The 23,547-nt window shown below is 40.9% G+C and overlaps 1 protein-coding gene across 12 annotated transcripts in view; it reads left to right on the top strand.

Moving 5' to 3' along the window:
- Window positions 1–23,547, top strand: part of ATXN2 (ataxin 2) — a 49,562-nt gene that overhangs the window by 13,748 nt on the left and 12,267 nt on the right. For 2 of the 12 annotated variants that reach the window (XM_058851394.1, XM_058851397.1), the window contains exons 6-20: window positions 2,603–2,727; window positions 3,922–4,013; window positions 6,639–6,836; window positions 7,343–7,521; window positions 9,043–9,252; window positions 11,423–11,605; window positions 13,082–13,270; window positions 13,983–14,090; window positions 14,986–15,056; window positions 15,746–16,053; window positions 16,460–16,523; window positions 16,640–16,792; window positions 17,736–17,796; window positions 19,715–19,899; window positions 20,507–20,639. In XM_058851394.1, the coding sequence (XP_058707377.1) occupies window positions 2,603–2,727; window positions 3,922–4,013; window positions 6,639–6,836; window positions 7,343–7,521; window positions 9,043–9,252; window positions 11,423–11,605; window positions 13,082–13,270; window positions 13,983–14,090; window positions 14,986–15,056; window positions 15,746–16,053; window positions 16,460–16,523; window positions 16,640–16,792; window positions 17,736–17,796; window positions 19,715–19,899; window positions 20,507–20,639 (2,259 nt within the window). Of the gene's footprint in view, window positions 1–2,602; window positions 2,728–3,921; window positions 4,014–6,638; window positions 6,837–7,342; window positions 7,522–9,042; window positions 9,253–11,422; window positions 11,606–13,081; window positions 13,271–13,982; window positions 14,091–14,985; window positions 15,057–15,745; window positions 16,054–16,459; window positions 16,524–16,639; window positions 16,793–17,735; window positions 17,803–19,714; window positions 19,900–20,506; window positions 20,640–23,547 lie in introns of all 12 variants that reach the window. The other 10 variants (XM_058851393.1, XM_058851396.1, XM_058851398.1 and 7 more) reach the window with 9 other exon arrangements.

The following is a 23,547-nucleotide window of genomic DNA, read 5'->3' as shown; positions in this document are numbered from 1 at the left end:
CAGAGGCATTGGGGGCTAATTGAGTGTTACAGCCTCAGCCCCTTGTTTCCATTTGATCTTTACCTCAGGTTTTGCCGTGTAGAAAAGGGATTGATTAAAAATTTGGCCTTGTCAAGGTGTCATGTGAATTGCTCGCTCAACAGCTCAGAGATAAGAGGCACCAGATAAGGGGGAAGCTGAGCCTGTGCAGTGTCTTGTCAGTTATTGCTCTGCCAGTCAGCTCATGCTTTACCTTCTACTTTATTAATCATCTTAAGAGCCACATTTTTTTGTTTTGGAAGCTGTCACTTTTAAATTTTTTTCCATTCTTTCTCAATTTTGTTGCTGATTAGTTTTGGTAGAGGCTTTGCTGGGCTTTTAATTCTGGTCTCCCATGTGCCTGCCCTGCTGTTTGTTCCAGGAAAATACTGATCTGTGCCTTGAGGTACCATCCTGCTGCATTTAAACTTTGCCTGGATGCTCTTGAGACCACATTGTCTGACTGGGAGTGCCTTTGTAGCTTGAATTTCTCCTGTCTTTGGATTTTCTCTGAGTTGTAGAGGTTAAATGGGCACAGTCTCACTTGTGACTTTCATTGTAAAATGAGAGAGGAGCGCAGAGCAGTGGAGCTTCCTGTGCCCTGTGAAATACTGGATTTACTGGGAAACTTAGCAGTGGCTGCACACATCCTACTCAGACCTGTAGCACTTGCTGATAGTGGAGTTTTTGTTTTGACTTGGGTGTTTTTTCCATCTGTATCATTACAATAACAGCGCTTCTGAATGTTTATGTGGCTGTTTAAATAAGAAAATTAGTGGGTTGAGTAGATGAGTCTTGTTAAGCTGGTATTTTATTCACAGTATCCAAAATGGCAGAGTTGTGTGGAGTTTGCCTGGAGGAATTTAATAGAAATTAAGGAAACACCCTTCTGAAACACAAATCACCTTCATCAGGTGCTGCCATCAGGCTCCTAATTCATATTTATCTAATCTCACTGGAGAGGAGCTCCCTCCACTCCCAGAGAAACAGAAATAAATTTCAGTTTCCTTAAAGACATAAACAGCCTTCAACTTGGATTTGGTGTAAAATGCCCCAATCTGAGCAGAAATAAAATGTGGAATTAATGATGTTTAGGGCAGGAGCAATACTGGTTTATATGAGTTAAGCCACGGGATATTGATAAGGTAAATGTAGACTTTCCATTCTTAAAAATTCTTAAAAATGTGCTCTTTAGCTACTACTTAACTATGAGTTGTAGCACTGTGTTCCTGTGTAGTTTCAGGTGACATCTGAAGACAGGTACAGTATATATTACAATAAATTATATTTTAAAAGCTGTTTGTGTGAGCATTTCATGGCTGTTATTAGAGAGAGACCAAGCACAGTGAATTTTTATCCACTATATGTGCAGAATTGCACTGTGAGCTTGGGTAAAACAGGAATAATAAGCAGTGTCAGCAGTCTCTTTAAAACATCTTCAGTGATTGTGTAAAAGCTGTTACATCAGTGGCCAACTTCATATGTTGGGAATTCTTTTCATAATAACTTTAAAGTTCATTTTATTTTTTTTTTTTAAGGCAGATTTTTAGATCTTGCCAAAAGTTAATTCAGGCCATGTTTTTCCTGATCTGGCACTGCCTGGTGGTTTGATTTCATCTTTTCTAAAGGTCTGAAATGTTTGCTTCTTATTTTATCAGTAGAATGATGATAGGAAGTTCTGGATTGAAGATTTATTTATTTAAAGCTGATTCATTTATTTGTGAGCTTATAACGAGATTATTTGATTTTTTAAAGTTCTGTATGTAGTTCTGAGATCCAGTTGCTTACAAGTATGGAAGCTTGACTTCCTTGGTGGATGGCTTTAGATACATTTTCACAGCACTTGTAATGCTCTGGTATTATTCCTTCTTAAATCTGGCTCGAATGAAACATGAACAAGTCAAAATAAATGTTTGTGATCTTTATTCTTTGATGTTTTTATAATTTTTACAAACAATAGAAGAAGCTTACTGGTTATTTATTCTCTTATGTTGTTGAGAACAAAAAGTAGAGAGTTCCTGAATTTTTTTGTGTGATTTGGATAAGCTGTTGCTTGGAAAAACTCTGGCAGGAGAGGAGACGCCTCTGTTCATGTCACAGGAAATGGGAACACCAAGCTGATGGATAATTGCTGTCTTGGTATGTGAGGAGTTGTGTAAATAGAAGAAATTTGAATATTTGAAAGGAAAATTGTATTTTTCCCATTTAGGGAGTTGCTTTCCTGCTCTTTTGGTATTTGCACACTGTTGTGTGGGCTGGTTGGAAAAGAATTTTACACAAGTCTAGAGGAATAAAGATCCTTGTGTTGTCTTTTTTTCCCTTTTTCTACATGTTATTGTAGAAAATACCTTGAAATAACTGGAATTAATTCTATTTTCTGACATGGGAGAAGTTACTCTGTACTTTCATAGTTACTTTAAGTCTGGAATAGGCACCTTTCTGACATCTAGCAGCTCCAAGAGAAGGGAATGATGATATTGTGCCTGTGATTCAGCTGTGTTTGGGCTGTTCCTCAGATAAAAACCAGTGTGCCAACTTACCCAAACTGGTCTCACTGGTCCCATCCCTCCCCACTCTGTTGCAGATGCTTTTACTGATTCAGCCATCAGTGCTAAAGTTAATGGAGAGCACAAGGAAAAGGATCTGGAACCATGGGATGGAGGAGAGAACACGGCTTCCGAGGAGCTGGAGGCACTGGAGACAGATGTCGTAAGTGATGCTTTTTATCATCTCTGGCCATCAGTAGAAAATGAGCTTTTTCCCTGGACATGCCTTGAAATAATTCTTTAATTTCAATCTAGTAATAAACTTTGGAGGAGCAAAATTGCTGTCCTGCATTTTGCTGGTGGATGTTCAGTCTTTGCCAGCAGCTGCCACAGCCCTTTGGAGCGATCTGAGAATAGCTGCCTTTCAAATGGCACTTTTGGCAAATTCTGACCAATGGCAGCTGCTGTGGTAAGAGCTGTGTTGGACTCCTGGACCCAAAGAGCAGCTTTTGTTAAGGGCTCCAAATCCAGCAATGCCCCAAAGTGATTTATGTTTAATCAGAGCCTTCCTGTCTGACTGTCACTGCACTTGGAAATTATGGGGAATATTGTGCTCAGCTAAGTGTCCCTGGGCTGCAGATGGAGGGAATTGATGGAAGCCTGACCCAAGCACAGGGACAGTCTCAGATTATGAATCATTAGATGAAGAATATGGCCTCGAATGCCATGTCCTCATATATCACTGCAGTCAGCTTTTCCTCAAGCAGAAATTCTTGTAGCCAGGTATTCAGCCTGCAGTGTGCTCAAGGAGATAATATTACTGATTAGAGCATATTAACTTTGGGTAGAACAATTCTCCTGTCAGTTTTGGTGTCCATACTGTAGAGCTGAGATTTATTGGAATACTCTCAGTGCTTTTATAAAATACTCAAACCATTTATTGTTGTGCTTGAGTGCTGTGGTAGCAATTTTACTGAAGTGGGGGAGTTGTGCAGATCAACAGGAGTCTTCTGCCTGTGGTGCCTCTCAGGTAATTCCATCAGTGCTTTTGAAAAATTGCAGAAGTGTTAATTTTCACTTTTTAGAAAAGGCAAAAAAAGATATTAATGTATGTATGTCTTGCTAGCCAGTAGTCCTCTAGTACAGAGTGAGCATGTACTTAAAAAAAAATCATAAAAACAATGCAAAGACTCACAACAAACAAAGAAAAAAAAAAAGGATTTTGAAGGTAGAATCTGTGCAGCTGATGAACAAAGCTCCCTGAAATGAACTGTGGCATTAATAACTTTGTTATCTGGACAGCAGATTCATAGGCCCAGGAAAAAGGGCAGAAGGTTTAACTTCTGCCATCAGCCCTTAATTTGAAGGGAATGTGTTTTCAGTGTCTTTTTGAAAAACAAGCATCATTTTCTTCTAGTCTAATGGATGGGATCCCAATGACATGTTTCGTTACAATGAAGAAAATTATGGTGTAGTGTCAACTTATGACAGCAGTTTATCTTCTTATACGTAAGTTCCAAAATATTTTGTTATTAGATTTGTATTGAATGTTCTCCCTGGTTTGACAAACTTTATATTCTGCAGCTCATTTTGCATAGTTTTTGAAGTTGTGGAATCGAATAACTGCAAAAGCAATGAATGAATGGTGCTTAAGAAACCTTGCCAGCTTTCTGTGAATAGTTAGATGTAGAAATCTTTATATATTCCCTTAAATGGGCACAGCTCATTCCCATTGCAGAGTTTTCTGAATTTAGCCATGCAATAAGGCTTGTTTCTTGCAGAAACTTCCAGGAATAGGATGGAAAGCTGTGAATTAATCTGTGTCTAGCTTCTATACCTATAGTTTTTGTTTAACCTAGCAGAGCAGTTTGGCTAAATCCTGATTTTATTGAGACAATTGATCTGGAAGATACTGGAATGCTGAAAAGCTGCTGATAACCAGGGTGGGGGTTGTGTGCTGGGGATGGCTTGTACAGCAGACTTGTCCAGCTCTAAACTGAAGTTTTAGTTTAATATAATAACAACTGGAATATAGAAGTAGTGTAAAGGCTGCTCTGGCTACTCTGGCAGTGATTTATTCCCCGGGGTCTGCAGCTATAATGTTCACTGCAACTGCAACACAAATGGACTGCAGATGTTCAAGCCATTGTGAAATGGCTTCAATATTTCCCCACTCTTTTAACCCCCAAAGCAGAAACTCGGTTTTTTTTTGAATATCAAGGAATGGCAGTGAATATTTTGATTTTTTTTGTGTGTGTGTGTGTGTGTGTGTGCACTTGTCTACAGGTCTCTGGTTCAACAATCTGATTCCTCTGTTTTGTACAAATGGACCTGTAACATGGTGATAATCAAAGTGTCCTAATCGGCTTATGTTTGAATCCTGGGGAAGCTGTTCTTTCCTTCCCTTCACTGCTCTAAGTACTTTTTGTACTTTTGAACTTTAGTCTTCCATCTTTCTGCTTTCTGGATATTAATGGAAACAGATTAAAAACACGAAGGTGGCTTTAAATGAATTCCATTTTTTTTTTCCCCCCCCTAGTCAAGCAACTTGCTTTGCATATCAGTCTGCTAAACTGGGAAGCTCTTTTCCTGATTTTCCAACTCTGGGATGAGCAGCAGTGTAGTTAAATGCTTAGATGTGCAGCTGAAGGATTGTAAAGGATTTACTGTTTGATTGTTTTCTCTTCCTAGAGCTAAGCAGTAGCAGGTATAGTTTGTCAAACCACATCAAGGTACAAGTTTGTGTTCCAGCAAATGTATTGATCATCACCAGGGTTCTGAACAATGTCATCCTGTCCATCCCCTTTCTCTCATCTTTAATGGCTTGTTAGAAAACATGAAATCATTCCCTGCCTCTTTAGGTTGGCCATACATCCTTCAGTTTTTGCACTCACTTTAAATAAATGAGGATTATTGGCTGTTCTCCTTTATTGTGTTATTAACAGAGGGGCCTGGGACCAGGTTTGCATTCTTGTAAATCTTACTTGAGCCAGGCCTTTATGCTGAAGGGTTTTATTGAATATTTTTGCAGTTACCCTTGATAAGGCCAGTAAATGTTTTGACTGGCCAAAAATGGGGGGAAAAACTTGTGCTGCAGTAACTGAGTGCTGGCTTGGAATTTGGCAAAGCCACTTGTTTTCCTCGTTCTGCCACCAACACTTGAGCAATTTTGCATAAATTATTTTATACCTGGCTTGTATCTCCACCTACTTTCTTTGTTTTTCTTCTTTATATTATTCAAAATATGGGCAGTAGTGATTCTATAATGCCCAGCAGAGCATGGGCCAAGCCTCAGCTCTGCTCCATATTTTTATGTAGTTTATTCTGAAGTAATTAAACTTTTGCAACCTGAAGTAAAAATCGCGTTAAAAAATAAACCTGACACAAAAATTAGGGCAGGTAAACCCCAAAAATGGGTGGCAGAAGGAGGTGCCAGGTATGATCCCATCCCTGCTTGGTTTTTTCAGTGTTTCAGTGCTCACATATTGAATTTTGACTTGGTGGCTTTCTTAAGGGATGATTTTTGCAATATTCCATTGCCTGCCATAGAGAGAGAGATGGAATGGATGGGATTGAGCACTCACAGATGAGTCAGGGATTTCTGGTCCTGTGCTCTGAAGTGTTGCATCCATTTTTTCTGCAGTTCTTCATAACTGGGAGAGCTGAAATCCAGTGGCTGGAATTATCAGAGAATTAAGGATGTCACTCTCTAATTTCACTAGGATTGTGTCTGCTGGCAACGTGTAAATAGCTGAAAAAAATTCAATTTTGGGTTCTTGGAGTAGCTTCCTATGTAAACAGCAGTCTGAGGCTTTTTATTCCTGATTTTCTCAACCATGTTAAAAATTGGAGCCTTTGCAGAGCTTTAGGGTCTGGGGATTTTACAAATGCTGTGGAAAAGTTTTGCACCCTAAACTCAGCTCTCTAGGCAGGTAAATGACCCTGAATACATCCATAATATCATACCAGTCCAGGAATTTTGTATTTAAAAGAAGACAGCAAGTCTGCTGGCTTAGAAGCAAGATTATTTTTTTCACTCTGACTCGGTTAGAGCTAACACTGTGTGATTTTTGTAGCTCCTTTCTGCTTTTGAATGCATTTCAGAGATTCTTTTCCTTTCCATTGTCTTTTTAGGGTGCCATTAGAAAGAGATAATTCAGAAGAGTTTTTAAAACGGGAAGCCAGAGCAACTCAATTAGCAGAGGAAATTGAATCAAGTGCCCAATACAAAGCTCGGGTTGCCTTGGAAAATGATGAAAGGACAGAAGAAGAAAAATATACTGCTGTTCAGAGAAATGCTAATGAAAGAGAAGGACATGGTGTGAACACTAGGTACTTGAGTACACTATGAATAGTATTTTTATTTAAATTATGGAGGTATTTTGGTACTGTAGCAGTTTACTCATTGATACTGGGCTTTTTCAGCAGGCCTGATTAGGTTTGGAACCTTGTGTAAACAATCCTGTGCTGGTTTTGGCACTCAGGCTGACTTGGACACCTCTGCCTGGCCCTGTATTATCTCTGTAGTGAAACAAACTTCCCCATTCTGACCTGTCACCGTGGTGAATTTGTCCCAAATTACAGGAAGGGACAGTGGTTTCGGTGTGTCCTGGAGAATTTCAGGCATTACTGCTAAATCCTTCAGTGCCTGTAGGCTCATAAAGTGGACTGTGTGGCCACTATCAAAAGCCAATTCATGAGGTGACTGTTGGGTCAACATCTGATACTATTTAGATTTTTTCCCCTTGGCTTGATGGGAGAAAAAGAGAGAAAACGGGGTGCTTTTTGTTGCCTCTGGGTTGTGTTCTCAACACTGATAGAAACTTGCTGTGTTTCAGAGAAAATAAATACATTCCACCTGGACAGAGGAACAGAGATGTGCTGTCCTGGGGAAGTGGAAGACAAAACTCACCGAGGATGGGCCAGTCTGGATCAGGCCCGCCAATCTCAAGGTCTGGATCCCACACTTCAGAATTCAGCCCTAACTCTGGAGCAGATCAAAGAGTAGTTAACGGAGGCAAGTATCTGAAATCTGAATGAATGTACCTTGTAACACTGCAGATAATCACCTCGTTGTGTTGAAAAGGTGTGGGATTAGGTTGTGTATTCCATAAACCAGGTTAGCATTCATCATTTAACACAGAGGTTGTGAGTTGGATTTGGGCTTAATTTACAATGCACCACACTGTCTGTGGCTTTGCAGAGCAGAAATGTCATTTATTTTCCTCCTCAAACACCTTTGTCTTAGATGATGGTGCACTGTGTGGTTTTAAAGATGAAAAACTGCATTGGCACTGCAAAGCTCTGTGTGGAGGAGCAGCAGTGCTGACACCTGGTGAAAGGCAGTGGCAGGAGGAAGCTTTCCTTCCTTTCTGGAAAAGAATAAAGCCACTTGCTGACTTTATGAAAATGGGAGGGGAAACAAGAACAGTGTTAGAGAAAAGGAATCCAAAGCCTTCCCTCCAAATGGGTATTTGAGTATTTTCTGCTGGACACATGGGTAGTATTTCTAACCAGGCATCAATAGGCACTGCGTGGCAGGAATTGGTGTCCCAGAAGCCAAACACCATTTCTGGAGATGGGTTTCAGCAGTGGCCTGTCCTCAAGACATTATTTGTAGAATTAAAAAAATGTTATTATAATAAATTTCTGTAAATAAATGAAAAATGTATAATACTCAAGTGATCTATCTGGAGAGGAAGTCTGAGAAGCATCTAAAGGTAAGTGAGACTTCCTTTCTAAAGCCAGAGTCAGCTGTATAAAGGATGGACAACTAAGCCTTGCCCAAACAATGCTAACCTTGAAATTTGTCTGTAGTATTTGTGGTTTCTCTCACCCTATTACTCTGCTGAATCATCATAGACCTAAAATACTCAGAATGGCTTGTAAATTCAATTAATTCTGCTTTGGAAACCATGAGCCCTATATCCTAGATTAAAATCCTCCATTAATACCTCAGATCAGTGATAAAGGCATAAATGTCAGGATTCAGACACTGAACACCGCTGGTTTTTGTAAAGATCCAGCTCCTAGATGGATATTTGCTCATCATTTGGTTTGAAAGTAGCAGTTTGTGTGGTCAGTACTGTTTGTGAACAGCTGTTTGAGAACCTCTGGTAGCTGTTAAGGACCTTGTGGAGTGCTGGGTGCTGTGGAGCATTGGTATGCCAGGCTAACAGATCAAACTTTACTGTCTATTCCTTAGTAGTGTTTGTAGATCCTAATTAACCCTTTGGGGAGCCTGTGACATTCACAAGTTCAATTTGACCCAAAACCAAGGCAAACCCAACCCTGCAGAGACTTTATCTCCTCAATTACCACCTCAATCCATCCCCAAAGGGTTAAACCGTGGAGAAAAAAAAAAAAAAAAAAAAAAAACCAAAAAGAGAAAAAAAAAAAAAAAATCATTTTGTCATATTTTACTTTTTTTTTTTTTTTTCTGTTGACCTCCCTTCCCTTCCCCTACCCCTTTCCCCCCACCCCCCATAATTTTTTTCTTTAGTTTTTATACTTTCCTTCATATCATTTGTTCTGTCAGGTGTTCCCTGGCCATCGCCTTGCCCATCTCCTTCCTCTCGCCCACCTTCTCGCTACCAGTCAGGTCCCAACTCTCTTCCACCTCGGGCAGCCACCCCTACACGGCCGCCCTCCAGGCCCCCCTCGCGGCCCTCCAGGCCCCCGTCTCACCCCTCTGCTCATGGTTCTCCAGCTCCTGTCTCTACTATGCCTAAACGCATGTCTTCAGAAGGTACAATATACCACGATTTGTTCATGTTTTTTTTTTTTTAATTTTATTTTTTTTTTAATTTTATTTTTTATTATTTTTTTTGTCTTTGTTTAACTCCTCCGTGAGTTTTTTTTTTTTAATTATTGACGAGAGTTGGTTTGGTTTTTTTTTTTTTTGTTGTCGTTGTCGTTGGTTGTTTTGTTGTTGTTGTTGTTGTTGTTGTTGGTTTTTTTTTTTCCTCTTCATTACTTAACCTGTAATTTGTGTTTAACTTTAGTTTATCAGACTATTTCTATTAACCTTTTTTATTTTTTTGTTTGTTTCGTTGGTTTGGTTGGTGGTTTGGTTGGTTTTTTTTTTTTTTTTTTTTTGTTTGTTTGATTTGAAGAGCTTTACAAAAACGAAAGAAAGCTGTGAAATTTCCCGAGTTTGGTATGAAATTAAACTCAGCTTTATAAACGCTGCTCAGTGTCTTAAATTAACCAACAGCAACATGCAGGACCCAATAACTTTAGAGAGCATTTTTAGAACTATAAATTCATATCAAATACCAATTTTACCACAGTTGTTCCACAAAAACCATAACTAAATCATTGAATTTCCTCTTGTAAAGCAACCAATGACAAGAATGATAATAAAAATGCTGTAATCAGAGGAGTGAACTGTGGAATGGAGTAGGATGAGCTGCTTCAGAGGTGAATTTGTAGGAAATTTTTATTCATAAAAATAAATCAGCTCCGTAGCAGTCAATAATACGCAGAGCAAGGCTGACCTGTGAGTCTTTGGTGGCTGTATGCAGAATTATCCCAACTAAATTTGTCTTGGGAGGGTACAGTAAGGAACGTGGTTTATCATTTTTATTTGAAGTGCACTTAAACCCTGCACAACACTGTAGCAAACCTAGAAAATGTGAAGTGGTTATGCTGAGCTCCCTGGAAACTTGCAGTGGGTGCTGTAGCTGGCTCCACTGGAGCTGTGGGAGAGAGAGGAATGATCCCCCAGACTGAGCAGGAGCACTGGGAAATGCTCCTGACCAAAAAGTGGGTGGTAGCCACATCTGTCTGGCCTGCTGTCCATTTATTGTGGAGTAAGGAACTGAGAATCCACCTGCAAATTGAATTATTTTTTAGCACTTTGTGGTTGGTTTGTCAGGCATGCAGTGAACTGCTGCTTACTGCAACGTTTAATTCCTACTGCTGCAAGGTTATTCCTGGGAAATGTGTGTTCTGTAAGATACTCACCTGTATGAAATTTGCATTGAGGTGAACTGGAGATTCATGGTTAAAATAGAGGCTGACATTTAAAGATTTATGTAACCAGGAGGGGTACTTGGTATTTTAGAAGTTTTTCTGAAACCCAAAAGCCATTATCTGAACTTGACCCTATTACTGACCTACGTTAAAAGTGAACTGCCATCAGCCAGCTTCTGTTCACACACGGGTATTTTCCTTTTGAAGTATCAACACTTGAGTCTAATCCTGTAAAGAAAACGTTTATTAGGATGTAAGAACTGTATTGCTGCTTAGATTTGAGCGTAACTATGGTGTGGCAGCTGTACAGGCTGTGCAGAATTCCTGTATTCACTTATGACTTTGGCTTCTGGTGTTAAACATGCATGACTTGAACCTTGGGATAACAATCCCTTGTTTAGTGGCAGTTTTTGCTGACTTGTAAATGAATTGTGACCTGCTGCAGGCAATTCAGCCTCGCTGCAGAGAATGCTCTGCTGAAATTCCCCAAGAGCATTGGTCAGCCAGTGGTGACTATAAATGGTTGGGATCACCGACCACCTGACAAAAGCGCTGGGAAATCTTTATTTTCTGGAAAAATCTTTGATAGCCTGGAACTGTGCTTATCCAGAGGCAGCTGCACCACTGACCTTTATGGCTTGGCTTGCACTTGGCAGTGGTGGATTCTTGGATGGAAATGTTTTAAATCCAGGCCATGCACACCTGTTTCAGTGCTGATAAAGCCTCTGAATACCCAGGAGCTGCCCTGGGGAGGTGATGAGTGTTGGCAGCCTGGCTGGACCAATGGCTTGGCCTTTTTAGGATATCAGTGCCAATTGCTTGATTTTATTGCTGCTTTATTAAGAGTTTTAAGATTAAATGCCATTTGAAGAAGAGATGTTTGGTTTTTCTGTGGTGAGCATTAAGCACTTATCGTGTTGGGGTTGTCTTTTTTTCCTCAGGGCCTCCACGGATGTCTCCAAAGGCTCAACGGCACCCTCGAGGTCACAGAGTCTCTACTGGTAGGGGTACAATTTCAAGTGGCTTAGAATTTGTATCTCATAATGCACCTGGGGAAGCATCTACTGCTGCAGTGGCACGAGGCAGCCCTTCAGGTGGGACGTGGTCATCAGTTGTCAGTGGGGGTAGGTAAAGCTTGGCTTATTGCAGATGGCTTGCAGGGGGATCCTTAGAATGGGAATGCTCAGCAGAATCCTGCCTTTGCAGGCAATTCAGGCTCTGAATAATCAAATACTGGGCTAAGGTTGGAGTGGGAAAAGGATGTTCCCAGATAGCTGAGTGAGAGTTGGTGCAATGTTGTCCTAACCGTGGAGTCAGGTGCTGTGTGTAGGGAAAGGAAGGAAAAGTGTGGGAATTAGTTGTTGAAAGGATTGGTTTTTAGGGGATTTCTTGGAGGAGTCAGGAGGAGTTAGAGATTTGCCACTGCATCCCTGAGTTTGGTTATGGCAGCGTGGCTGGATTGTGGTTTACAAATGAAGGAGGTGTTTGGGTAGAGGGAGGTTGGTGTTAAAAGATTAAATGATACTCAAGTTAAGTTGGATGTATTTCTCCTTTAAAATTTACATGGATTTTAAGTGGTGATGTTGTTCTTGGCTACTGTAGGAGCAGTTATAGTGTCTTCCTTTCTTAATCAGTTTATATATATATTTTTAAATGCTTGATTTAAAAGCTAAAGCTCAGTCTTGTGCCACAGGTCTAGTCTGGAGCTCTTGAGTTGACACCATGTTTTGATGGGCTGTCAGGAGCTGGATGTTTCCTTGAGGGCAAGAGAGCAACAGTTTGGTCCTTTTTAGGTACTTTTTGGGTATTTTTTAGAAGTGCAGAATTCTAGAGGAGCGTAGTGGGAACACATTTCTCAGAAAGAAGTTCTAAATTAGACCCACATAGACTTGTTGCCTTGTGGAAAAAACTTCACCTCTTCTGTTGTGGCATTATTTGTGATTCACCTTCCCTGTTTATACATTATTAACATGCAAGTAGGACTGTTAAACCATTTACCTGCCTTTCTGCTCACTCACTGGGAGTTAATATATGACAAAAAGCACAAGTGGGATGAGCAGGAAACAAGAACTACAACTTACTGTTCAAAGAATACACAACTTTCCTTGCTGCTTTAACACAGGGGCAAAAATATACCTAAAAGCACTCATTTTTCAATAGGCTGTGTTGTTTTTTTTCCAGCTGGCAAACCTCCAAAAGAGGACACTGTAAAATGGATGTGTTTTTTCAGCCCTCTTAAAAAATGTTTTACATCTCTTTGTGTGGAGACCTGACCACCTTTTGTGTTCTGCCTGAAACTGGGTTAATGTGAGCTGTTGTAGTTGTACTTCTGGGGACTTGGGGAAGCTTTTTGCAGATTCTTGGTGGGATTGGAGGGCAGTGATAAATTTTGGGGGACAGTCTACAGAGAAATCACCCCATTATCTGAAATGCTGCATTGTAAAGAACTAGGAGATGTGCCTGAAAGGTAAACAGGTTTTCAGTTACTATCTAATGTCTCACAAAGTGTTTCAAAGCATGTTTTCAGCCATTTTAAAACTTAAACTGCTGAGCAGATGGGGAAGCTCATCCTATAACTGTTTTTTCCTGTTTGTTTCTAGTTCCGAGATTATCCCCTAAAACACACAGGCCTAGGTCTCCAAGGCAGAGCAGCACTCCCATGGGACCAGCTCTGCCTTCTCCTCAGCCTGGTACTATTCCCACTGAATCTGTTGCCATGCCTGTTCCAGCTGCCTCTCCTACACCTGCCAGCCCTGCATCCAACAGAGCAGTCACCCCTTCCAATGAAGGTAAGTGGCCCTCAGTACCTTTAAAATGCTCCCTTTCCCTAATTCCTGACAAAGAATGTGCCCAGGCAAGGGCAGAGCTGCTTGCTGAATGATGGGAAAACTTGGGATGCATGAAATTTTACTGTGAGTTCCCATTCCTCCCTGTTTTAAACAAAGGTTGGAGAGAGGCTTCTTGAGTTCTTTATGCTTAGTTTCTTGTGCATTTAAATAAATAATATGGGTTTATAGGTGTCTGACTTAACTGGGGATTTCTTTTTCCAAACTGAGTTTTTGCCTCTTTTCTGTGTTAAAGAAATGCAGGCCACTGGTTTCAAAGAGCTATTTTGAGCACTGCAAAAGATATGGGGAAAAAAACAATATTCAAGAGCACAGTCAAATGTCTAAGAACTCTCCAATCTTTGTAGTATTCTGTATGAAGAGCTTGGACTGCTGAAAATAATTGGCTCTAAGTTTATACTTGGTTCAGCCTGGTTAAGGTTTTGTGTATGGTGGGAGGGATGAGTTTAAATGTAGTTTTTTTTTAATTTGACAGTAGGATGGGGAGGGAGAGAGGATGATCCTCCAGGCACCAACTAGGTAGCAGGAAATTTGTAATTTAAAAAGTTTTTCAAGCTAAAAATGTTTAAATCTCTCCCCTGTTTCTCTTTTGCCTTCTCTCTTCGGTCAGTTGGAGCTGTGTGTAAGAGAATAACTTCAGCAATTTCTTTTCCAGCTAAAGATACAAGGCTTCAGGACCAGAGGCAAAATTCTGCAACTGGAAACAAGGAGAATATAAAGCCAAGTGAGACTTCTCCTAGTTTTTCTAAACCTGAAAACAAAGGTTTGTATCCAAAGCTTTCGTGTACCTGAGTGATGTGGGAATTGTGCACACTTAACCTGCTGTCCTGGCTGCTTTAGTTGGCATTTTAAGGAAGGCTTGGAGGCAGTCTGGTGTTCTCCAGTGAAATTTGGTCATGCAGTTGTGAAGTGTCACTTTGAAATGTTGTTTGTGACTCATTCCATCAACACCAAGTGTAGAGATGCTCATGTGGACGGTGTGATTTCACTTGTTTTTTTCTTTTTTCTCCCCCCTTCTTTCTTTCCCCTGCTCACAGAGCTGCTTTTTAGCTGCCTTTGGATTGAATATGTTTCTGCTTAGAGCTGTGCTCACAATACTTCTGAGCATCGTGGTCAGCAGAGCTTTTCTAACTGTGCTTTTTCCTATTATGCCTTACATTTGTTTGTCTCTGTAGCGTTGTTTGTTCATTCAGTTCTCAAAAAGGAAAAAAAGATCTTTTCATGTTGTTAAACTGAGAACCAGATCCATTCATTCTCTCGTTGGAGAGACTTTTAGGATGAGTCCAACCATAAAGCTCACCTTGATGAGTGTTTCTCCTTCACTTGCTGTGTTTTGAAATGCTGGCACAGGCTGGGTTGGGGGTTTTGTTGCATGTTCTTTGTGTTCAGAGAGTTCTGCAGTCCCTGCACCTCGGGGCTTCTGCCTTGGTGTGGTGCATCAGAACTAAAGATAAATCAGTTATGTAATGCTCTGCTTTCACAGAGGCTTTCTGTGTGCTCATACACGTAGGTCATGGAATTGTACCAAATTAAAACCCAAAATAAGACGCTGGATTTTATTTTTATATCTGCAAAACCATTATCTTCCTGCAAACTTAGTACTGTGTATAAAACTTGTATTAGAAATGCTTGGACAACGTTGATCTTGTATTTGGCAGGTGTCTCTCCAATTGTTTCAGAGCATAGAAAACAGATTGATGATTTAAAGAAATTTAAGAATGACTTTAGGGTAAGTTTCTCTCTGTTAATGGAGTCATGATTCTCATGTGCACTCAGATTATTTTAATGAATCGAACACGCTGCATATGTTAACAGGTCTTTATACTTTTGCTTAATTTGTGAAAATACATCTGTAAGAATTCTTGTTAGGTATTGTAAAATCAATACTGACTCTTGTTTGTATAATTGCCTAATGCACATAAATATGAATATTGACTGTACACTGAAGACAGGACTTGAAACCTGTTTGATCATTAGGCACAAATAATTATCTCACACTCCATATGGAGGAGCTGTTGCAAAATTAAATGAAGAGTTTCACGGAGGAAAATTGAAGATGAATTCATATTACTTATTTCCTGGTTATAAGGGTGTATTAAATCAGGTTAGCTTCTCAAGTGGTGCTGTTAAATCACTCAGGGGATGAGTCCAGAGGATTGTTTGAAGCTTTCCTGTCACTCCCTAATCAACGTACAGGTCACTTGAGTGGCTGAATAGCTCCTTAGACAGTGCCAGCTTAAACACTGTCAGTGCCCATGGATTTCTTTCCTAGTAGAAATGGAAATGGTGTTTCAAAAGGTCACTTCCAGATGATTTAGGCTTGTGGGACTGTGTTTTACTCTGTGTATGTGATGGCATTAGATGTTCTCTCCTGAGTTTTGTATCAGTTTACTGAATATATCCCTTGGGTTTTTTCAGTTACAGTCCAGTTCCTCTTCAGATGCAGTGGATCAGCTGCTAAACAAAACCCGAGAAGGTGAAAAATCAAGAGATGTAGTTAAAGAAAAGACAGAATCCACCCCTAAAGAATCTATCATAGAAGCTGGCAGTAACACCAACTCCAATGGTGGCAGTAGCAAACCCAACAGTCCCAGTATTTCTCCTTCCATGAGTAACAGCTCTGAGCAAAAGCGAGGGCCCGAGGTGACCTCCCAAGGTGTACAGACATCTGGGCCTGGAAATAAACAAGACAAAGAGGATAAAGAGGAGAAGAAGGACACTTCTGAGTGAGTAATAAGCACATCTTTATTAACATCAGGCCTTGTGTAGAAGTCATGACTGGGTGATACATCCTGGCTCTAAGTGCTGTTACACAGGAGGAGCAACAGGGGAAGGGACTGCCCTGAAAGTCATCTCCTGACTCAGTGCAGAGCTCTGCTCCTGTTGATGCCTAGTTCACATCTAAAAGCTTATTTCAATGGCTCACATGAGCTGTGGGATCAACTGGAAAACTTTTATGGATAGTTGTAATAAGAGTCCCTCAATGAAAGTGGCTTCTTGCCTGCCATGAGGTGTTTGACTTCTCAGAAATCTGACTCACAGATGGCAGTGAGGTGTTTCTTAAATTATTAATTGCAGATACTCCTGTGAAAAAATAATGCCCAACTTAATTTTTTTATTCTTTATGTTTAGGCAAGTTAGAAAATCAACACTTAATCCTAATGCTAAAGAGTTCAACCCTCGATCTTTTGCTCAAGTAAGTGATTTGATGCTGTTTAATGGTGCCTTTGAGTAGATCTTTATAAGCCAACCTTTTCCTTGGAGGATACTCAAACTAACCCTGCCATATCCATTGCTCACCTCTGTTTATAGCCGAAACCTTCTACTACACCAACCTCCCCTCGTCCTCAAGCTCAGCCCAGCCCCTCCATGGTGGGGCATCAGCAGCCAACCCCTGTGTACACTCAGCCTGTTTGTTTTGCACCAAATATGATGTACCCGGTTCCAGTGAGTCCAGGCGTGCAGGTAAAGTGCTGCAAACTCCTCAACACTTCACAGAGATCCTCAGGAAGCTGAGCAGACTTAGGAATCATAGAATGGATTGGGTTGGGAAGGACCTTAAGGATCAGCTCGTCACAGCTTGGGAGCTCTGAGTTAAAGCAGTGAAACAGTGCAGCTTGTGTTGCTCTTGTAAATATAAATCACCTTGTTGTTAAGTTTTGGCTGTGTAAATACTGACTTTTCCCAGTGCTCCCTCAGTCTGGATGTTCAAATAATCCCAAACACTTGCAAATGCCAGCAGCCCACATTTATCGTGGATCTGTGCAGGTTTCCTTCCAGTCCTCCAAGCATAGCCTCACTCCCTGCAACTCTTTCTTTGTTTCCAGCTGTGTCCCCCTGGTTTCTGGTTGTTGTAGGGATCACTGGGATTTCAAATCTAGCTCCATTATTATAGAATCATGGAATATCCCAAGCTGGAAGGGACCCACAAGGATCTTCAGCCCAACTCCTGTCCCTGCACAGGCACCCCAACAATCCCAGCCTGTCCCTGAGAATATTACCCAAGCATTCCTGGAGCTCTGGCAGCCTCGGGGCCATTCCTGTCCCCTGGGGAGCCTGGTCAGTGCTCCAGCACCCTCTGGGGGAAGAACCTTTCCCTGATACCCAGCCTAACCCTCCCCTCACTCAGCTTTATACCAGAAAGCTGCTGTGGGGCTGTCAGGTTGAGCCCAGTGCCTGCAGTAGCAGCAGTAGCGTTCCTGGGCTGGTTGTTGCCAACCATCTGGTCTTGGTTGTGTGTCCGTGCAGACTCAATGTCACTGATCCAAGAAAATCTCATAGGTTAGGCAGAGTTCACTAAACCATGGAACAGAACAGAGGGAAACACATCAAAGCTGAGTGGGGCCCCCACCCCAGCACACACTGAGTTTTTAAAGGAATATCATACCTTCAACTTCTTCTGTTTCAGCCTTTGTATCCTATTCCCATGACGCCCATGCCAGTGAACCAAGCCAAGACATATAGAGCAGGTAAAGGTGAGAATAATACTGCCTGTTTGGTTCTCAGTCTGCATGCAGCATGGCTAAATGACAAATGTTTGTGTGTTTTCTAATCCATGGTAATTTGGTTTCAGTCAATATTTTAAATGCTGTTTTTAATAAAGGGAAGTAAGTGGAAATACTAATGGATTTTTAGATAAACTAATTCAGCCAAAACATGCCAGGTTTGACTAATGGGGGTTGCTTGGCTTGGAATCCAGTTTGACAAACAGGAAAATGTCTCTGTTACTTGGAGCTTTAGGGTGAGCTGATCATCTCCTATATTTCATAAATATTCCAGGTTTTCTTAAAGGGAACCTCTCTGCTGGAATTCTGTACTGGTTTGCAGCAGTGCCCCAACCGGTGCTAAAAGAGAGGGTTTTTATAACAACATGCAGAGTCACTGTTTCTTCAGGAAGAGTTTTCTCTGCTGCTCTTCTAGAAAGAGCTGGCTCCAGCTTGTTCTTGTTCATTCCTGCTGCCCCAGTGACTGAACAGCTGGACTAACAATGACAGTTTCAGTGTTTTAGTGACACCCGTGGCTGTGGAGGCACGATGGGTGCTGAGATGCTCAGTGCTGCTCTTATTCCTGTGCTCCTGTTCCAGGGAATGCTGTAACTGTGCCCAGTGAATGCTTCTGCAGCAGCAGCCAGTGCTGCAGGGCAGGACCAGCGCTGCAGCTCCAGTCACTGCAGGAGGAAATTGTTTCCTGCTGTTTAGAAACAAACAAGTGGCCTTTATCAACCTAGGGGAGACAAAACCCTGCAATGTATTTCTGTGTTAAAACACAGTAACTTCACTGTGGCCTCACCCCTGAAATCTTCTGGTTGGCAACACTGTTTTAATCAGAAATACATTGCTGAGTGCTGGCTTGCTGGGTCAGGCAGCTCCAATTGCAAATTCCTTTTAAAGTTCCAATATTTTTCTGCATATCCATCTGTGTGCAGCACAGCCTTGAGGGAGCTGCCTTGGTTACAGCTCTGTGCCTTTACACTGTTCAACTTGCCTCCAGTATTTACTTCTTTCTGTTATTGATCTGCAGCATAAATAAAATCATTGAGTGAATTTACTGATGTTTTCAACATTTCCCTCTCCTCTCCCTAAGGGATTTGGGGCATTGCCCCTGCAGAGGAGTTTAGAGGTGCCTGGGGTAGTTCAGTTAATAGTTGCAGCCTGACTGCAGGAAGCTGGAGCCCTCCTGGAGCTTTCCTGGAGCTCCCATGCCCATGCTTTGTAGGCTGAATTAGTTTGTTCCAAGTGAGTTGGGTGGTCACCTTCCCAGGAGAGCTCAGGTGATCCCACACTGCTCTGCTCTTTTCATCTTTCTTCCTTCTTAATTATTTCTACTCCTTATAGGTTTTTGTCTCCCTCGGTGTTGTCTGTGACCTGAAATTTGCTTTCTGCTGCCCTGAGGGGTAGCACAGAGCTCAAAAGATGTGAATAGTGAATACCTCGAGTTGTGGCTGTGTGGAGACCTTTATGGTGCTCCCCTCAGCCATAAGCACAAGTCATTTTAAAATAAAGACTCAGATTTCCAGCTGATGGAACAGAAAAAGCCTTTTAAAGGGGGCAGGATTAATTGGTTAATGTAGATATCCTGATATAACCTTTCTCTTCTGATTCTTGTCAGTCTTTCTCTCCCTCTGCCTTCCTTCCTTCACAAAAAAAGGCAGGGCTGGGTTTATGGCTGTGTATATCCAGCCCAAAGAAAGTGATGAAAATCTTGTGTTTCCCAGAGAAACTCTTCTTCACACTGTTCCTTTTTGACAGAGCTCTAACCCATGGTTAAAAGTGTGGGGTGATGATATTCCACATAGTCCCAGTAACATTATTATAATATAGAACCTTTCAGGAAGCTCCAAATTTTTTTCTTCTGTGTTTCTAACATGAGCCAACCTTTGTTTTGCAGTACCAAATATGCCCCAGCAGCGGCAAGACCAACACCACCAGAGCACCATGATGCATCCTGCCTCAGCAGCAGGCCCTCCAATTGTAGCTACTCCACCTGCTTACTCTACACAATATGTTGCATATAGCCCCCAACAGTTTCCTAATCAGCCTCTTGTGCAGCATGTGCCACACTACCAATCTCAGGTAAGAGTCCTTTCCACGCTCCTGATCAATTCAAGCACAAATAATGAAGTGGTTCAGAGCTCAATAAACCCCCTTGTGTCCAGTCCTAAAGTCACCCTGAAGAGTTTCTGTGTTCTGGAGCACACGTGGTGATCTTGGAATGTGCTTCAAAGCCTGTAACAAATTTTAAGGTCCTAATGAATTTTAATGTCCTAACGAATTTTAAGGTCAGTTTAGTAGTTGGCATTTATTATTGATATGGTTTTTTAGCTCTTTGAAGAGTTTCTTTAGGTCATGGCCAGCACATCTCCTGGTTAAGTGTTCTAAAAATAACGTACTTGGTGGTCTGCTCTTACTTCAAAGGCTAATTTAATTGAATAAATGTATAAGCTTAGTGCATTAATAGAGCGGCAAAAATTGGATATGCCAATGTTTTCTGCCATTTTCTAGCCCTTAAATTTTGGAAACAACTGGGACAATCACAGCAGTTTGAAATGCTCAGCTCGCTCTGTGTTCGAGCAAGGCCAAGCTGCCGCTCTTTCGATCACGACTGTTTTAGATGACAAAAGTTTCTTTGGAGTAATTCCCCAATTAACTGTGTGGTTTTTTTCCTTTTTTCTGCCTGCAGCATCCTCATGTTTATAGCCCTGTAATACAGGGCAACGCTAGGATGATGGCCCCACCAGCACACGCACAGCCGGGTTTAGTATCTTCCTCTGCAACACAGTACGGTGCGCATGAACAGACACATGCTATGTATGGTAGGAAACGTTTTGTGTTATATGTAACTTTTTAAGTCCTTACCTTGTGCAGGGGATGTATTTAATCTCAGCCTTCAAACGTGGGTATCGTTCAGTAGATGTGGTTTATATTTCATAAGATGATGATGATGATGATGATGAGCAGAGCATTGAAAACTGAGCCAGCTGGTTCAAATGAAAACTCAAGTGTGCTGATTTCGGTAGGATGCCAGTGACCAAGATGAGATTTCAACCTGGGAGCTGCTAAAGAATATCCGCTGAAAGAAGTTTGTTGAAGTTCTCTTGATGCTCTTGATACATCATCCCTTGTTTGTTCCTTGATTATAATTAGTACTTGTTTTATTGCAAGGTTATGACCTCAGTTTCAAACTTGACTTTAGTTCTGGCAACTAGTGAAATGCTGTCTTTATGATACTACTGGCATTATTAACAGTATGAACACTGCTGTTTAAGCAAAATAAACCATGTGTTGCTTACCTTTCTCATTTGGTAAGTCAAGAATAAGTAAATGGAACAGCTCATGTATTGCTCTCACTTGGACAATTAGTCTCTAGCATTATCAGATGGGCATTTTTCACTTACAGTGAAGTGCTGAAAATGTGGGTTACCTTGTGACAAAAGTAAAATGTGCAAGAACTTTCTAAAGCATTATAAATGTATGATAAATCAAGGCCCAATTTGGAGGAAAAAGAGCTCACTGCAAAACATGCTATTGAAAGAGGTAGAGTCAAGGTTGTTTAAGGCTTGGAAATTGTCATAAAATGTCAAAACAGCAGATGGTCTCTTGAAAACATGGCATTTCAATACTTGTTATAGCATCTGAGGAAAAGTTTTATTGGGTCACGTATATTATTGACTTAGATTCTAATAAAAGATTTTCTGTACCTTTAGACATCTTTGTATGTTTTCGGGTGCTTAGTTTTACACTGCTACTTAATGGAAGTCCATGATGTGTCATGAAAACTTACAGAGAATCTGGAGTTTAGTGCGAAATTAATTCTGATTTTAAGAGGTGTCTTACCCATATGAAAACATCCTGTCAGATCACTGCAGTGGTGTGGTAACAGAGTTAAGAAACGAAAATAACTTATTTTGACGCTCGGAGGAAGAACATTTGAGCTCATTTGTGCTGAAGCTGAAATGGAAGTTACTTGTAGAGATTAATCTTTCTCTCACAGGTCCTTGCTAATTGTATTGCTTTGATCTTTTCAACTCTTGTGCTTGAGGTGTCCATGTAAACAGATCTTCTGTTTGCTTTTTCATTAGATTAAATAGAATTCCGATAAAGCGAATGATCAAAGGCTTTCAGACCTTTATTGGTGAAAACCCTCCTCTCAAATTCTAATTAAAATAAAACCAAACATGAGATAATCTGAGATTTGATTCAGAATGGTTGCATGTGACTTCCTAGCAATTTCCCATTGTGCACCATCCTTATCTTCTATAATCAGTGGGTTCTGCAGCGTTGAAGTACAAGCCCCGTTGCCTTGCTTGGCTTTGATCAGATGTCTGTATAGTTTTTTTTTTCACTGATATTCTAACTTACAACTGTTAGATCTCATTTTGTGTTGGTTTTGCAGCTTGTCTGTTGTAGATATGTGACTACCTGCCAGTGCAAACAACTAAGTTGGGTCAAACTTGAGAATTCTTTGGTATTTCCTGCCATGTAATTAAATATTACTTTCCCAAGAGCACCTAATTTAACAGAAATGGCCTGTCCTCCTGTGTTCTTTCAAGTAGCTACTTGGTGACTCTTCTAAATACTCTCCCACCTTCCAGTAAATGATGGAGTGCTTGAAATTTTTGTTACTGAAACCATTCAACCCAAGAGGATCATGAACTCCATGTGACAGACCTTTTTTTAAGGGTGTGTTCTTGCCCCTGTGCAGCCGTGTTTAGTGAACATGAACTGTCTCCAATGTACCCTTCACCTTCCAAGGTGACAGTGACACATGGAATGACTCCTGATGTTCTGCAGCACCCTCTCAATTAACATTTTTGCAAGTCTTCCATGTGCTGAGTGCCTGAAGACCTGGCCCAGATGGACTGTGCTTCCTCAAAGTGTGTCCAGCTGTAACGTGTCCACTTCAGCTTCCATTTATCCATGTGTGGGGAAAAGGCAGGAATGCCGGAGGTGACCAATCTTATGGAGCTAAAGAACACCATGTTGGAATTGTTCACATCTGACTGAGTGACTATAAGAAAATATCCATAACTTATGCTCTGTCTTTTGGGAATCTTTAGTTTACCCACATTTGAACTAAATATACCTGTGCACTTTGATTCTGGTCCTCTCTTAAAAAAAAATAATTTGAAAGTACAGAATAACAACTTGCTGAGAAACAACCACCGCTGCTGCTGCTGCTTTTGATTTTGCTCAAACTATTTCCCTTTTGGCTCTTTAAAATTGCTATTTAATTTTTAAAAAATATATTATTACTTATTTTTAGCACTGATATCAGGACTCAGTGGGGCCCTTTTACCCTTCAAGGTACTGGTGCTTGCTTTGAGTTATTCCTGCAAAATTCACGCAGCTTTTCTCCTGTGTATGTGGTAGAGAGAAGATGTCTGCAAGAACTTCTGTGCTGAGACCTGGGGGTTGGGGGGGAAACTGCTTATCAAACTATTCCTAAGGTGTGAAATGTTTTCTGGTAAGGTCTGAAACTCCACCTTCACTAATGGTTTGGGACGAGTTGAAATTCTGTGGCAAACAGTAACAGCCTGGCAGCCAAGAGAAAATTCCTGTCGATTTAAGGGACCCATCCTCACTGCCAAAAGTTTGGGGGTTGTTTTCCTTCCTGTCTTGTGAAGAGATAGCTGAATTCAAAATACATACAGTGACCTACACTTGGTGATAAGCACTCTTCCATTTTAAAGGAAAGTACTTTTGCCTAATGCTGTTTAATGG

The sequence above is a fragment of the Poecile atricapillus genome, chromosome 16 (assembly GCF_030490865.1).
Source record: "Poecile atricapillus isolate bPoeAtr1 chromosome 16, bPoeAtr1.hap1, whole genome shotgun sequence".
Taxonomy (NCBI): Eukaryota; Metazoa; Chordata; class Aves; order Passeriformes; family Paridae; genus Poecile; species Poecile atricapillus.
This window is presented reverse-complemented; position numbering and strand designations above follow the sequence as displayed.